The following is a 14401-nucleotide window of genomic DNA, read 5'->3' on the forward strand; positions in this document are numbered from 1 at the left end:
GACTTGAATTGCAATAAATAACTGCAAAAATTAGGGTGTTCTAAAACCTTTGATCGGTAGTGTATGGAAAGACCACGCCCACAGTAAGAATGCATTTTCATGATGGTGTTTTCAAGTTTTGAGCATCAAGACACACAAGATAAATAGTTTAATGCCATACTGTGAAATATTTCAGGTAAAGCAATAACATCTTTGTGTAGACGAGCAGGTGATGGACCCCCGACTGAAAAGTTACATAGTACACCATTTAATTAAATAAAGGTAAAAATAAGATTAGAGAACTATAATGTGTCCCTCAATGGTGAAATTCAGTGTTTGATTTTCAGATAATGATCATTCTTTTTTTTTTTTTTGCAATGCATTAAAGGAACATTTAAGCGGCAAATCCATTTCTTATTATTCATGCATTTGTTGTTACAGTTGAAGAAGTTGGGAGTGATGCCTCCAGAGCAGCCGCTGCCTCTGAAGTGCTACAGGATTTATCAGGTCATGTGGGCGAACAACGGAGACACCATCAGCAGACAGTACGCAGGCACAGCAGCACTCAAGGTAATGGAGTTATGTAATCAAGAACAGACTCAAGCCAAACTCAATACAAACACTATTTCTTAGATTTCTCCTGCTCCTTCTCCTGTTTTACCTGCTGTTTTTCAATGTTTTAGGGTGACTTTACCAGGACAGGGGAGAGGAAACTGGCTGGAGTCATGAAGGACGGCGTGAACTCGGCGAATCGTTATTATCTCAATCGATTCAGGGACGCGTACAGACAGGCTGTCATTGGTACGAACGCATTTAACTGATATGAATTGTGACTTGGGTTCAAAGTGTCAAGAGAGTCAATTTTAGTATAGAGAAGACTAATGTGACTCCCATGGACAAAATTGGTATTTATTGATCCACAAGGGAAATTACTTGGAGACAGTAGCTCACACCTTTCAATATCACGGTGATGGGGTTATTGTATTATCTTTTTGTATTAGCATAAGATTAAAGGTGCTGGACACAATTAGTTTCATGTAATATAGAAAAATGACTCTTTACCCAGTACAGACCACGCTTAGATGTGCTGTCTGAATCTAATAATAAAGTTTATTGACTGCCAAGTGTATGACAGCTAAAGTCTGGCCTCTGAAGATGAAACACACTTAGAAACTCACTGTGATGCTAGAAATGTAATCGGAAAGTGACAACCTACAAATTAACTGACTTCTTAGGAATGTGAAAAACAGAACTAGTTACAGTGCCTTTTACACTGTGACATTTTCGAAAAAAAGTGTTTTCACTTCCAGAGAAGAACTAAATATGCAGAGTTTGTGTGTTAAACATGTGCACGAAAAACATACAGTAACTCTGAGTATGTTTTTGTTGAGGGAACACGTCCAGATAGAATCCAGGGCAAAGGAGAAAGTCAATTTTTGAACCGGACAACTGGACTTCTGTTCTGAAAAAGCTGCGAAACGTATTTGGATTGAATTTCTCCGTCGCCAGATCTGAGAATATTGTAATGCGGGTGCTTTAACTGAGTGCACTGTTACATTTTTACTGACTGACTGTCTCACACTGTCCCTCTCTGCAGACCTGATGATGGGTTTGCCTGTGACCGAGGACCTGTACTCCATCTTCAGTAAAGAGAAAGAGCACGAGGAGAAAGAGAAGGAGAGTCAGAGAGGAGCACAGGAGCAGGTCAGTCTCCTGTTGCAGACCTACATGCAGCTGCTGCTCCTGGATGACGAGAGGTTCCACGGAGGATGGGCGCTCATTAACTGTGACATGAGGTGAGGAGACTGGGTACAGACAACAAAGGACATGACAAGAAAACTAGGCCAACGTACAGGTCAGATCTGTGGAGAGGCATCCCCACTCACAGAGAAAATGCATGTTTTTGAAGAATTAAATCATGTAATTGAATAAATGCAACATAGATGTTTAAAGATGCACTGTGTTGCATTCTAGGCAAAGCAATATCATCTCCTTAGTGGCAAGTAGGTAGCAGACTTTCTTCCTCCAAAGTCTACACTCTGCTCCCAACTACATGCTTTTACTGACAGAGGATTGGCTGTAGACCTCTTGATTAAAATGATGCTGATGATTGACAATGATGAAATGACAATTTCTATTAAAATTCAATAAACTGCACAGTCCACCTTGTGATAGAGATACTCGTTAGAATTAATACCCTCGTGTTTCTTGGGCTACGTTTATATGATGACAGTCAGAACAGAATACGCAGAAGTGGCATCGCGTCTTCACTTTTGATTCCGTGTTTAGACCAGCGTTTTCAGGAGGAAATCTGTGTGCATATGGTGACGGAAAAGTGTTTGGAATTCGATTGGGTGTGCATGCCAGGCGGCTAGGTGGTGCTGTGATACACTATCACACATCACATGAATGTGACGTAAAAGCGTATGCGACATGAGCAGATTTGACCAGAGTTTTGCGTCTGGGGCAGTGTAGACTGAAACGCTGTGGCGGAGCGTCTTCAGCTTTTCCACTCTGGAGGGTGGTTTCAGATTTGTGTGTTTTTAAGTTCCAAAAATGCTGTCACAGTCTAAACGAAAGACACTTACGATAAATTATTTTGTTGTTTTTACCTGCAATCGGAGATGATGCTTCTTGAATAATAAAAACAACTGAATATACGCAAGATCTATGTATAATGCCATACTATGGACCATTCCAGGCAAAGCAATAAAATCTCCATGGCGACAATCAGGTGGCAGACCCCTAACCATAGAAATTACATAGTGCACCTTTAAAAATTCAGTAATATTTTACATCCTTAAAACATAATTAAATCTTAAATCAACCAGCTAAACTGTTTGTATCTGATATTTGAACAATTATATGCACTTTTATAATTGCTTCTTGACAGTGGTTAATTAAAATGCTTTTAACCACATGAAGACAAGACACTCCAACTGTGGACTGTGTGGTGTAGTCATTTGAAAGTGAAGCCTGCTAAGATGCTGAGTGCCTCCAGAATTTAACACCAAATGTTCTTAGTTTCAAGTGCACACATTTTACTCAATAGCTTTCTTCCTGTAATTACTTTATAAAGTCATGTTTTTCCTCTTTTCTATTTTTTCTATTCTTTCTAGTCTCATTGATGCAAACAACAAAGATGTGGATGTGCTGCTGCTCCTGTCGGACAAGGCCTATTACATCGCTTAGTGAGTTTGACCTTTGACTTTTTAAAACTGTTGTCCGGTGTCTAGAGAGGTCTGTAATATTAGGATTCATCTTAGTTATTTAATAGACAATATTTTATTTACATGTAAATAACTAGTAATATCAAGTATATTGTTTTAACTAAACTAAAAATACAGTTCGGATTTTTTGACCTAGGACCTCATTTCATAGTTGGTGTGTTAGAGGAGTGTGGAGACACTTTTTTAAATATTCCATCCAGTCCTTGTATTTGCAGAGGTCGCTGGTGCTAGGCTAGTGCATGTCAATGGCCATAGTTATCCTGCCACTAAAAACAGTCTTACCCACTCCACAAAACACCCGAAGCAAATCTATTATTACACCAGACTGTCGATGTAAATGTCGGTGTTGATAGAATAATTTTAGGAGTAAAACCAACCTTGAATGTGAAGGATTTATGTCTGAGCAGCAGCAGCAAGTTGTACTTCCTGATTGAAAGTTTGGCAGCAGTGGACTGATATCACCAACTACAAAGTAAAATTTCGCTACTGCTGAGAAAATAGTCCCTCAACATGCAATAATTCATGCGATGCAAGGTTAGTTTTATTTTAAACATTATTCTATCAACACAGACATTTACATCGACAGTCTGGTGTATTAATATATTTGCTTCAGGGGGGGTTTGTTTTTAGTGGCAGGATAACTACCTCTGCAAATACAAGGACCAGATGGAATATTTAAAAAAGTGTCTCCACACGTCTCCAACACTCAGGACCTCATTTCCTAATTAGCCAATGTCCAAAATTCTGGACTGTCCCTTTAATTTCCAAACCAAATCAAACCTTATTCATACAAAAATGTTACACAAACTTTTCTCCAGTCATTAAAAACAATCTTGCATGCACTTCCACCCAGACACTCTACCCCCATGGTTATAAAATCTTTTACTGTGTTATAATGGTTAGCCCATCATTAGCTTACTCAGAATTGTATTTTTAGTGATTTTCAGTGCTCTCCCATGTACTAACTAGACCCAGCCCTGCTTAGTTTCTGAGTCACTCTCAAAGTGGCATAGTCATTATAACCAATACATTTAAACTATTTATTAACATATGAATGTCCATAACCAATCAGTCAATAAATCTAATTGAAGAAAAACTGCTCAGTCTTTTGGTTAACTAGATGTATATTTTTTCAGTATGAGTCACGAATAGTAAAGTATAAAATTTCTCTGTGTTTATTTGTTTGCAGTTATGATGAGGAGGCGGACAAAGTGAACCAGTACCAGCGCCTGAAGTTGGAGGGTTTGGAGAAAATAGAAATCGGTAGGTTTCATTCAAAGAAGAAGTTAGTTTCATTCACGCATGAGTCACCACGCATCACTTCCCAACAATATGCTGAACAGTAACCTTTTACCAACAGCTCCCCAAACTGAATCACCCACGAGAAACCAACGCATCTGTGCAAAATTAAATAGTACCTAGGGCTGTAGAGCTTTAGTTGTTTAGTCAATTAATCGGTCGATGGTGGCTTAGTCAAGTAACATTTGTATTAGTCATTTAATAAATTCATTTAGATTATAAGGATTTGTGAATTGGACAACATCAGAAAGGAGAAGTGAATGAGAGAATTAGCTTAAGTATTGGTCTTTTCAACTCACGATTCACATATTTAGTCTTTATATAAATACATTGTTTCCTAGTATTTTCTCTGCATAAATAGTTTGTTTTTGCATGAACTCCTGTGTTTGTAGTCTTGTAAGTGCAGATACATAGCGATACACACTCTCCATTTTTTTAGTTGACTAATCGATCAGCAGAACATATCTTTAGTTGACTATAGCCCTGATAGCACATTGTGTTTTTTCATGTTTTAGGTCCAGAGCCGACTCTGTTTGGTAGACCCAAGTACTGCTGTATGCGCCTCCACTACAGAAATGAAGATGTGAGTGGGTACTTTCACACACTAAGAGCTGCAACCAGAAACCCGGAGGATGATGGCAAAGGTAAGTCATAAAAAAATCTGAAAAAAGATGAAATAAAATGAATCAAAATGTGTAATATGGTTTTACAAATTGTGATTTAGATACACTCCAATGCATAGCTGAGATGCTCCGGATAACAAAACAAGCCATAGGGATGGACTTGTATGTGGTGGAAAAGAAATTGGAGAGGTAAATACTGTTACTAATACAAAAGTCACACTAGAGAATCGCCAGGTGCATTTTGCACATTTTAATAAACAACAAATTGCACCTGGCTTCAACTGAAGTTTCTAAGCCAAAACCTTCCCTCATTCAATAAATTTTGAAGGCAATAAAGTTTATTGCCTTCAAAATGTGGAAATTTTACCTCTGTTAACCACATAAATACTAAAGAGTTTTTGACTCAGTTATAATCTTTTACCCTGCTACTGTGTTGTGTTCGTACATGAGCTTCATGGCACAGACCTTAACTTATGTGTTATGGCCTAAACCTAGACAAGTGTGAAGTGTAATTTCCAAAACATGTCATATACCGGAAAGGTGTGGGTTTCAGCTTCCTGTTCATAGGTGCTATTTTGAGTTTTTTTTTACCTTCAGAACATATAATATTCTGTTTTGAATTAATTACTATGGCAATGGCACAAATTATTCATCACTTTAAAATTCATGGATAGAAATAAGAGATATTTAAATGTCAAATTTGACAAAGCTAAATGCTATGTTCACAGTTAGTGGGAGAGCTCTAAAAACACTGCTCCATAGTTTTAGTGACTTCTGTTGATGTTGCAGGCGTCAGAGCAGACCTCACGAGGACATCATGGGGATCCAAAACAAAGGCGCAGACCAGTCCCAGGGCAGCTCCGGTCTGGCTCAGGGGAAGAGCTTCCTCCTCAACAAGTTTTCATCTTTAAATCAAAAAGTGAAACAAACCAAAACTAACATCGGACCATTTAAACCTTTGGGAAAATTTGGCACCTTGACCAAACCTGACGTCACAGTGAATTTCTTGAAGCCAAATATGCACGTGACCCTTTGGAAGTCTGACAGCAGCTTGGAAACTTCGGACAGTAATCCAGGGACGACTCACAAGGATTTGGTTGGCAATCATTCGGAGATCTCGTCAGATTCAGACTCCTATAACTCTGATCCTGAACACTGCACCGAAACTCTGGAAAACAGGGACTATGTTTTGCCTAGCTGCGGCATTGTAGCATCTAACCCGCGTTTAGGCAGCAGGTCCCAATCGATCGGGAGTGTAGAGCTTAATATCCCATCTGCGATCCGAGTGACTGGGTGTGACGGAAAACAAGAAGACAATTTGAATATTCCAGAGGATAAATCGCCTGGCTCTGCTTCTGTTGCCGAAGAGGCGCTGCTCATTGATTTCGGGACACCCATTGATGCCTACTGCCACCAATTTGTCCAGGACGCACAGACGATACCAGTGGAGGTGTTTGGGGAGCGCCCTCTAGTGGTGAACCCAGTGCCTGCCCCAAGTTCGGACTCTAATAAACTCAAATCGGAAGTACCGCCCCAGGAACCCCAGCCTCCTCGCCCCTCCCAACTCGACGTGCAGTCCTCTACCTCCTCTGGCACAGGGCTCTCAGTGCAGAAACCATCCTCTGCGGTTTCGGGGGGGTCCCAGCGTAGCCTGTCCTCTGTGATGGAGGGCAGCTTGGGACCCTCACCCGCCGACAGCAACGGCAGCAGAGTGGTCTCGCCCTTTGCCAAAATCAAGAGCTCTATGGTGCAGGTGGCCAGTCTGACGCAGGCTGGGCTCACGCAGGGGATCAACTACGCGGTGGCGAAGGTCCAGAAAAGTCCAGATCCAGATTCAGTCAATGAGGCCCAAGAGAACGAGCTGCAGGCCATGTTCACACAGTGCCAGACCAGGATTATACAGATTTAAATTGGATCTGAACTAGGTCGAAACTAGGTCTGAAATGGGTCTGAATTAGGTCTGAACTAGGCCTGAATCAGATCTAAACTGGATCTACACCTGGTCTGAACTAGGTCTGAATTAGGTCCGAACTAGGCCTGAAACAGATCTAAACTGGGTCTACACCTGGTCTGAACTAGGTCTGAGCCGGGTCTGAACCAGGTCTAGACCAGGATCCCAGCCGGTTCTCTGTAGCAGCGTGTGTGTCCCGTCTGTCTGATAGCAGTAGCAGCAGGTTGCAAACAGTCACCGCAGTGACGTTTAAAGCCCTTTAGTGAAACCTGCCCTCTCCTGTTTAGAAACACAATTGTGCTTTATATTTTAATACAGAGTCAGATCGTGTTTACATGCACAAAAAACATAGGGGTATTAGTTCAGCAAAGTATTTGCCATCACAGTAATCTATCCTGAATTCTGTGTCATGTTTTAGAGATCTATACAATAATGAGTCAACATTGTCCATCGAGTTGGCTTAACTTTAAAGTTTGAAGTGCTTTGAGTTTAGTGAATCATCTCTACACACTTAAACCGAGAAAGCCATTATTCTACGCAGGTCAAGATTATTCAGGCTTCAGAAAAACAAATATGTTTGCTTCACCTTTTATCAGGTTTACTGGCATCTAAGAGCCATCAACAAACTTTTCTATAGTGTGAATAAATAAACACAGCACAATTTTAGCCAAAGATATTACACTTTCAAAGCAGCATGAAGGCAATCAATTTAAGCATTTATCTACAAGGGATGTAACAATAACCAAACTATTGTGATACCGTATCGTCAGATGTTGCAATATATCAAACTACATGCTCATTTGCTTAAAAGTGTTGTTTTGTTACAGCTAGAAACGCAGATCATGATGCTTTTGGTCTGATTCAGTGCAGACAACATGCTTACTTCTTGGAATATTACCGTAAAGATCTGAAGTATTGTCAAGGCATTTTTAAAAGCAAAAAGAAGCATATCAGCAATTCAACCTGGACAGACTCACAGACAAAAAGAGAAAAATTTTAGTAAGCGTCATTGTATGAGTTCTCTCAGACTCCGGTCAGATGACATTGCAATGAAGGAAATGGCCTTTCAGTGATGTTTAGGTAAACTCCGGAGAAGTGATGAAGCAGATGAGGGAGCAGTTACGTCTTCCAGGCTGAATTTGTGCTCGCTCATTAAAATATCTAAGTAAATATCGTACCGTGAAATGAATATCGTGATAATATTGTACAGAGAGATTTGGATCTTGTTACATGCCTGTTCTTTACCAAGAGAAGGTGATATTTCTTGGCTCACTTTCTTCTGTTTTATCTTTTTTAACCTGAATATTTAAATAGCGTTCTGTCCCGTTATCTAAACTCCTTTTAACCAATGGGACACAACTTTTTGCAGAGTATTTTTGTGCATGTAAACACGTTTCGATGGCGATCCTTCAGTTACGAACCTTCCAACGGGAATATTTGCTGCATGTTGACAGACTAATTCTAACGTTGTCATCTGTTTGTTCAGGCCTTTAACTGACATTTGTGATATAGTTTGTACCTGGTGTTGTAGAAAAAAAACAACCAAATATCCCCAAAGGAAACTGTAGACTGTAAACTAACTAAGAGACGAACTGTAGTTAATTGATACTTTTCCGTGACGTCACGCTGGGGGTGTTCTGCATTTATGTTTATGGAGAAATGTTCAGCAGTTCAAGCAAAATGACACAATGCACATATTTGCAAACACAGTCAAAAAAGCTTTAAAATGGTCTGAAAAATCTATTGCAAAATGGATTTAAACAGCACATTTTCAGGAGCCTGTGATCAATACGAGCGTTCATCAGGGTTCCCACGGTCATGAAAGTTCTGGAAATGTCATGGAAATTGAAAATGTCATTTTCCAGGCCTAGAAAAGTCATGGAATTTTGTAAATTCAGTGAAAGTTTTGGAAAAGTCATGGAGTTTTATTTTTTATCTCTTTCGCACAACTAAAGCATTCTGTTAAGTTATCATTAGGCTATTATGATTATTTCCGTTTTTTTCCGTATTTTGTTTAAAAGAGATAATAAATGATGTATTTTGTATTTTGAATGTTAAAAAAAAAAACTATAATACCAAACCATAAGGTGAGTGGAAAGGGTTAACATTTTATATTTAGCCCTAAAAGTCTGATCAATTCTACACATGTAGAGCGCTGTAAAGTCATGGAAAATTCACTGTAGGTCATGAAAAAGTCATGGAAAAGTGAAATTTTGTCAGTGAAAAAGAGTGGGAACCCTGGTTCATGGTCTTGTTTAGTTTGATTTTCATCTAAAAAGTGAGACGCTGGTTAAAGTGTGACTGTAATTTTATTTATTTTTATTTTATTTTATTATTATTCAACAGCATAAATCAGCTGCTGTAGTTTTCATCTTTTTCTGGTTAGATTGTGTTAAACGATTGATTTGATTGATTAATTTATTTCGGTCACAGTTATATCCACATATTTACCATACACCGACGAAAAAGGTGTAGGCTGAAGCTTGAGTTTATTATGTCTACCCTTTAATCTTACCCAAACGGCTCAGATTAAAGTCTAATTTGACTAACAGAGCTTCAGACAGAGCAGTGCCTACAGTCCGCATCGCACCCCCAGAGGAATTTTGATGACGTCGGTTGCAAAGTATCAATATCAATGTTGTAATGTACCATAGGAGATATCAATTATAGATATATTACTACTCAAATATTAGTATGTGGGTGTCGAGTGTACAGTGAGTATTGTATGTCCTTGTTCCCTGATAGAGCCTTGCCCCTGCTTTTGTATCGGTGGTAAGGTTGTATTTTAACAATTCCTAGCGCTGTTCAAATCATGTGTAGCCAGAAAACTACTGGTTAGTTTGGTTAAATAACTAATATATCAATGTTTATTAATAATCTAATGAGGGTTTGTGAAGCCAGCCAGCGTTTTAACCTTAACGTTGCATGCTGCATAAGACGGGAGCGTAGCATATACTAGAAATATATGCAATTATTATTATTATTATTAGATTACAATAGTGAGACAAATGCTTTATGCACTCCCCAAACTGAAGCTTATTTGCCTTAAACAGGGAACGGTGGGGTTATGTATATCAGGTATTTATGGCAAAATCTACCTTTTTAAGTCTGTTGTTACATGTTACATTTGTACTGTGTAAATATATTATTATTATTCAGGGTTACTGTAGATCACTCCCCTCTGGCCTGGGATATTTCACTGCAAACAAGGAATTTTATCTGGATTTTTTTAGAGACTGAAAGGACTTCTTTAATGATTAAGCGGGGTAAAAAGTCATGGCATGTCGATATTGTTTGTAAGAAAGCTTAAAGAGCATTTTGCGAGTTATTCTGGCTTGTTTATGCAAAGTTGTGCATTCGTATTTGTTTGGTGAATAGTTAATGACAAATACACACATGTTACAATAGCTACAAGAAAAAAAAATCACATTGACTCATTGAAATTGACTTAAAAATAGCTATTGAATTTAATATTAATCTGCACTTCACCTAAGGAGATGTTACATGTCCTTTTTTTTTTTCTATCTCATTTAGTAGAGGTGGGGACTTGCAAGTCATGACTTGGGTCACTATTTTTAGGACTTGAGACTTGACTTGATGAAATGGACTAAGACTTGGGACTCGACTTGGACTTGAGGCTTGTGACTTGAGGCTTGTGACTTGAGAAGACTTGATGCTTCTCCTAAAAATATATGTTTTTAGAAAATACTTTTCTCTTTACAGTTGATAAATGCAGTGCTCAATTTGACAGGAAGAAACTGAACATGTTACTCCCACTTCTTTATTTGTTACTATGGCAACAGTAACTGAAGTACTGTGATGTGGTATCATCAAATGTACTACAGTAATATACAGTACAATGCAATAAAACAGAGAGAACAACAAAGAGCATGATCCTTCCATTTCAGTGCAGACGACATGACAAAATAACGGTTATTTAGCACTTTTAAATCTGAATTATTTCTGTTCTGACTGTAATCATTCACACTAAGATCTTGTCAAGACATTTAAAAAGGAAATATTTGCATTTCTACAGCTCTTATTTAAATATTCATAGAAATATACCAAGAATTTTTAAGTACAATTTAGTTTAAAATTCATATAAATTGCAAAAATGTAAGATATATTTGGTACTTTTTTGGCTTAAAGACTTGAAATGACTTGAAGCTCAAAGCAGATGACTTGGACTTGACTTGGACTTATGGACCAGTGACTTGAGATCCGACTTGGACTTGCCTGTATTTGACTTGGGACTCGACTCGTCAAAGACTTGAGACTTGCAAAACAACGACTTGGTCCCACCTCTGTCATTTAGTATAATGAAACTAAATCATAACCAGAAAAGATAAAATGACTCACTTTACTTTGAATTAAGTGATGAATAATTACTTAGATTTAAATAGTTTTAGACTAAAATATGTACTGTAAATAGTACATAGTTCACTCATACATAACAACTTAATAATTTTTACGAACTCCATGTCAGTGTGATGTGTTGATTATATAAAACTTAACCTAAACAAGTTAATGCTTAGTGTAATGTGGCATTTTGCAGTTGTCTGTGAACATATACAATATACTATAATATGTAATTTGTCTGTAGCTCACTCGTACAGAACAACGTAACAATATAAATAAAACTGCTAATGTCCATGTGATTGTGTTGACAGCTTAAAACCCAATGTAAAAGTTTGAATTATTACTAAGATTTCTAGAATAATTGTTGCTTTTTGAAGTCCTCTATAAGGAAAAATACAAAATATTCTATGTAAATTGCCGTATATTGTTGTTAAAATGCCTTGGCCTTGGTTTAAGTGTAAATATCCCAGATGGAGGGCCACACATTTCTTATTTTGGTTTTTATCGTGTTCACTGCATTTGTCACCAGCAAAGGAGGTGTGGGGCTGAAAGAGATGTATATTTGTAGTTATTGGAGTTGGCTGCTGTATCATGTAAACTGCTGACAGTGTGTGGTGCTGCCAAAGCTACGAGGGTGGTTTTAACTTTATAATTACCACAAAACAGTTCTCCAGAAATGTCCTTAAAGTGCATATGACAGGTTTGAGTCCTCATTTCACTAATGCATAGCTAGAATTGTATAGTTTTCAATAGTTTGACATTGTTTTATTATTTATGTTTATCATTTCACTTTTTGTTTGGACATGGGCAGCAGATACAGAGCAGATAAGACGCAATTTTTACCTATTAACCATGGACCAAAACGTCTTTATAGTTATGATTAGACTAATGCAACATGTTGATAAATTAATGATTAAACTGCCAGAAAAAAGTGTTCCTTGCGTGTAAATTTTCCCTGCAGTTTGGTTGGAATTTTGTGTGTTTTAGAGGAACTCAGCCTTACTTTAATGTATTTTAGATTTACAAAAATGTCCACAAACTGCCAATTAACTTATACAAAGCGAAATATTTACTACAAACCCTATCCCACCAAACCAAGAAACCAAGAAAAACCTGAAAACCTGTCGTATGCACTTAAAAATAACTCCTAAACAAACTTCTAACCGACCTCAACAAACTTAATCTTGAACATTCCTGGTTAAGACGGCCGCTGATATTGCTGATTATGTTTTCTAAAGCTGTGGGTGTAGTTCGTGTTGCTCTGTGCATTTGCTGGGTGAATTTTCCTTCTGTTTTTGACACCAAGTGCTTTTGTAACTAACCACCTTTTATTATTTTTCCTCTGTGGTTGTTATAGGATCAATGGACGCATAATCTGAGACGCTTCATTGGCTACTTCATCGAATTTTCACTCACAATGCAGGTATTTGATGCATTAATAAGTCATAGGAATAAAAAGTTGTATTTAATTAGGCTGTTGAGCATGGAATCGTAACCTTTGCAAAGTTTGTTGGTAATTATCAATGCGAAATACTCATGAGTTTCTATGTGGACGACAGCGCGAGGTTAAATATACACAAATTTGGTCCATGGATTATTTTTGGCAATTTATTTTATCGTTTCACTCCAAAACGTGACACTCCAAACTCTGGCCCATTTAATATTACTGTCAAAATATATATATTTATTTTAAAAATGCTCAAAATAATCTTACACATACCTTGATTTCAAATGTAAATTTCTTAACACGTGTATGGAAGATGATTTGTTCAATCAGATTTAGATTTTTAAATACCGCTGAATTTGTCACTTTGAATTTTTTTTAATCTGAAAAAAGAAGTGAATTGATTTTAATCTGAATTTTAGTTGCTGAAATTTTAAGTATACTTTTTCAATATATTTCAAATTCAGAATAAAAATTTCACCTTTTAAATATTCAGCACCGATATTTTCAAGCCCTTAGATTCTAAAGTTAAAATTCAGAGAGTTAAGAAATTTTTCACTGCGAATTTTACAAAGATCCAAGATACCAAGGCAGAAGCAATAGATTATAAGTGAGTAAGGAGGACAGAGGTTATTTCCATTTAAGGGGTTTACACTTAAGAAATAAAAGAGATGAGGTTTTGATGAGGATAATTCTGACCCATCACACTGCTTCACCGCATCAATTCCTGCTTGTTACTAAGTTAGATTCGGTTCACTTTGAATTGATTGCTTCAACCTTGGCATCTTGGATCTTTCCTGCAGATTTTGCTCTCTAAAATTCAAAATAAAAAATCCACCTTTTAAATATTCAGCACAAATATATTCAAGCCCTCAAATTCAACTGTCAAAATTCAAACAGTTTGAAAATGTACACTTAAAATCTCAGCAACTAAAGTTCAGAGTAAAAATAATTCAAACATTCAAAGGGAACAATTTAAAATTCAAAATCTGATGAAATTATCTTCCATACAAGTGCCGTGATTAACAACATTCCCGCTATTACAGCCATGTTTTGCGCTGTGATTATTTTAACAGGTCTTCATTTTTCTGCTGCTGAAAATGCGTCTCATATTAAAGTGTCCATTGATCTCCGTCGAAGATCCTTGTTTACGACTCGGGTTCGTGAGTTTCTGGTCTGAAGTTTATTTTGCACTGAGCACATCGTCGATCCTGTTCTGACTGTTGTCCTGGTTTTACACATTGTATTGAGATTGTATTGTATATTAAAGTATCCTATTTATTCTTATCCTCTTTGGGCGTGTTACTTGAGAAAAGTGCACTGTACACTTTTGTCTAGGATTATTCCGTTGGAATAAAATGTATAAATTAACAATGTGTTGTCTTTTGTTGCCAGTCAGAAACTTTAAATTGGTATTTCAGGGTATTTTGTCTAGACCACAACTCATTACAAACATTTTAATAAGACGCACAAGTTGGGTTTAGGCTCTAAAACACATTATCCAAAGAACACAGAA

At 37.4% G+C, this 14401-nt stretch overlaps 1 protein-coding gene across 3 annotated transcripts in view; it reads left to right on the top strand.

Annotated features, from left to right (window-relative positions):
* inpp5f (inositol polyphosphate-5-phosphatase F) overlaps window positions 1-14253 on the top strand; it is a 31931-nt gene extending 17678 nt beyond the window's left edge. For 2 of the 3 annotated variants that reach the window (XM_055162599.1, XM_020927066.2), the window contains exons 13-20: window positions 421-549; window positions 663-780; window positions 1577-1775; window positions 3099-3170; window positions 4399-4472; window positions 5024-5152; window positions 5233-5320; window positions 5921-14253. In XM_055162599.1, the coding sequence (XP_055018574.1) occupies window positions 421-549; window positions 663-780; window positions 1577-1775; window positions 3099-3170; window positions 4399-4472; window positions 5024-5152; window positions 5233-5320; window positions 5921-7040 (1929 nt within the window). In that variant the 3' untranslated portion in view covers window positions 7041-14253. The remainder of the gene's footprint in view (window positions 1-420; window positions 550-662; window positions 781-1576; window positions 1776-3098; window positions 3171-4398; window positions 4473-5023; window positions 5153-5232; window positions 5321-5920) is intronic. The other variant, XR_008633335.1, reaches the window with a different exon arrangement.
* Window positions 14254-14401: the final 148 nt, after the last annotated feature.

This window comes from Boleophthalmus pectinirostris, unplaced genomic scaffold, assembly GCF_026225935.1.
Source record: "Boleophthalmus pectinirostris isolate CB_2022bp ecotype Guang Dong unplaced genomic scaffold, ASM2622593v1 HiC_scaffold_5, whole genome shotgun sequence".
NCBI lineage: Eukaryota > Metazoa > Chordata > Actinopteri > Gobiiformes > Gobiidae > Boleophthalmus > Boleophthalmus pectinirostris.